Genomic DNA, 2,900 nt, shown 5'->3' with positions numbered 1-2,900 from the left:
TAATTCAGCGTTGACATTGCGGAGTTCAAAAGTTATGATTATATAATAATTTAGAAAGTCGGTTTCAGCTTACAAACAGAAACCGTGGCTAGCTTCCGGCGTTCCTCAGACAATTAGAAAGTATGAAAAAGACAATGGCAAGCCCAATTAGTGAGGCGATGCAGACGTATGCACCTTTTCAGCAGTGTGTCTCTGCAGCTAATCACGAACTCAAAAATGAATTTCGCCGCATTTTACACAAACAATTACAGATGCCCGTGCTCCTAGCTATGAGCAGCACTTATTTCATTTGAAAACGTAGAACGGGCATCCCGTACGCTGAGTAAACTTGAAAACAAGCTTTCTTTCTTTACATGGTAGGCAGGAACTACACGGACCCAGGTGTTTCATCGTGTGGCGCACTCGCCACAGCCAAAGCACGTGCAAATCCATGTGTGATAATTTCATTACGCATGTTGAGTGTTTCTAAATCATCATCAGTCTATATTTGTGTTCAATGCTTCACGATCGAAGGTTCTTCCTGCGACCTCCAATTACCCCTGTCTTGCGCTAGCTGATTCAAACTTGCGCCTGCAAATTTCCTAACTTCATCACCCACCTAGTTTCCTTCCGTCCTCGACTGCGTTTTCCTTCTCTTGGTATTCATTCTGTAACTCTAATGGTCCACCGGTTATCCATCCTATGCATTAAATGGCCTGCCCACCTCCATTTTTTTTCTCTTATGTCAGCTATATTATCAGCTATCCTCGTTCCCTCTCTGATCCACACCGCTCTCTTCCTGTTTCTTAACGTTAGGCCTAACATTTTTCGTTTCATCGTTCTTAGTGCAGTCCTTAACTTATTCTCGAGTCTCCAACCCAATTTTATTCTTCTGTAAATTTTCTTATGATCAAGGTCTACGGTAAGTTTTGGCCTAGATAAACGTACACCTTTACAGACTCTAGAGGTTGACTGGCGATCCTGAATTCTTTTTCCCTTGCCAGAATATTGAACATTATCTTTGCTTTGGCATCTTAATCTTCAACCCCCTCTTACACTTTCTCGGTTAAGGCCCTCAATCATTTGTTGTAATTCGTCCCCATTGTTGCTGAATAGAACAATGTGGTTTGCAGATCTTTTTCGATCTTTGCATAGATCGAGAAAGACCTGCAATCTATACAAAGTTGGACAAGCGAACTTTGTATAGATTTTTGTTAGCTCTTAAGAATTATATAAAACACAGGTGCTGTTGAAGGCTTTAAAGTACGCTATTACTGTGTAGTAAATTCCAATGACTGGGCAGCGTGTGAAGCAAATGTTCAAGAACTCGTTCTGGGAGCTGTCTTCGCTATTCGCTTACGAAGAGACGACCAAATATAGCAGTAGTCTTTGAAGACGAAGAACAGGTAGACCCCTTGGGAGCCAACCAAAACGTTCACGATGGATTCGATGATTACGCTGTGGACAAACGATCCTGCTAGGGCGACAGCCCAGGGAGCGCCCATGATGATGGCCAGGCGAACGAAGAGCGCAAGGTTGGTTCGTTGTTGACTACTGTTTCCACGTCGGGGCTTTGAGTCGTCGTCCGCACACTCCGCTGCAGAAGACGTCGAGTGAATGTAGCAGACAGTGTAGAAGTATAGAATGAGGCAGAACAGCACTAGCGACGCCATGGGCAAGAAGAAATAGACCACCAAGCCCCAGAATGAGCCGATGAAGCAGATTGGGTCGCCGTAGTTGGGAGATAGCACCGACTGAGGAGCAATCTGATCCACGGTCAAAGCTACGCTGACGAGCAGCAGGGGCGCGCCCCACGAGAGAAGAGAGTACAAGGCCAGTGTGTTCCTGCTGGTCGAGAACACCTTGATGGTGGTCAAGCTTTTCCAGATGTCAAAGGACAGCACGCACGTCCACAAGAACGTACTGAGAAAGCTGTAATGGGCAAACACCGCGCAGGCGAAGCAAGCGGACTCCTCAAGTTCCACGCACTTTGTGACGAGGAAGAGCACCTGAGCGACTAGCAGCGTCACTGCCAGGCACGTCGTGCAAGTGGACGAAGAGTTGCGGGCCTCCTTGTAGGCAGAGAACACTATGAGCTTCAGGATGAGGAAAGATATAGAAATAGATGTGCAGATAAGCGCGATGTGGTGCTGCAGACCGTATTTGCTTGTTCCCTCCAACCGGTACCTGCTTAGCAAATGCAGTTCCGTAGAATCTTGCTCATCTTCTACACTGTGGTCTTGCACCCTGGAGCTATGATGTCTGTTTGAGACGTCCCGGATGCGCCTGATGTAGCAGCGGCCATCGTGATGCGCGTAACACGCAGGGGTCCTCATCACTTGGTTTAACGAACCGCTTAGCTGAGATGTCTGTACGCCTTGGTGTCGCGCCACAGGGAGATGAACGGTCGGGCTACATGACAAGCGCGACACATTCACCCCGTTGCACAAGGCACAGTAGACGTTCTTGAAGACTGGTGAGCCTTGGAATGCTAGCGTCCCGGACTGGCGCGTAGTACATCTTGCATTTCAGGGACATGACCTCGGAAATGTTCTCCGAGCATGTGTGGATAGTCACATCTTGGTTACATGGCCTCAGGTGAAGCGATGCATGACTTTGGGCGACTCTTGGAGGAAGGATGTGGACGCCGCGATCTTGTCCGTGCTCGACTACACTCCAGAAGGTCGTATTTGCGATGTCGTTGTTACACTTGGCGCAGAAACCATTCCTGGAAACACAGAGGATAATATTAAAGTAATCAGGGGACTAGCTTGTCGGATTGGCGTGCCGTCAATATCTTCAATTGATCAAAAGCGAAAATGGGCAAGTTCGTGTGGAAGCATGGCTGATTCGGAGCGCAAACTAGTGGGACACAAGCTAAGGCCCGAGAAAGACAGGAAACAGCGCTACTTGCCGCTGAA

At 47.7% G+C, this 2,900-nt stretch overlaps 1 protein-coding gene across 1 annotated transcript; it reads right to left on the bottom strand.

The window, feature by feature from the left end:
• Window positions 1-1,250: 1,250 nt before the first annotated feature.
• LOC119431498 (probable G-protein coupled receptor Mth-like 2) lies at window positions 1,251-2,423 on the bottom strand. The gene has a single exon (XM_037698979.2). It carries the CDS (start codon window positions 2,313-2,315, stop codon window positions 1,299-1,301), a length of 1,017 nt encoding a protein of 338 aa, XP_037554907.1. The 5' UTR covers window positions 2,316-2,423; the 3' UTR covers window positions 1,251-1,298.
• Between the last annotated feature and the right edge of the window lie 477 nt (window positions 2,424-2,900).

The sequence above is a fragment of the Dermacentor silvarum genome, chromosome 10 (assembly GCF_013339745.2).
Source record: "Dermacentor silvarum isolate Dsil-2018 chromosome 10, BIME_Dsil_1.4, whole genome shotgun sequence".
Taxonomy (NCBI): domain Eukaryota; kingdom Metazoa; phylum Arthropoda; class Arachnida; order Ixodida; family Ixodidae; genus Dermacentor; species Dermacentor silvarum.
This window is presented reverse-complemented; position numbering and strand designations above follow the sequence as displayed.

Coding starts and splice junctions, on each gene's coding strand:
- LOC119431498 (XM_037698979.2), bottom strand. CDS start 2,315: ATGAGGACCCCTGCGTGTTACGCGCATCACGATGGCCGCTGCTACATC.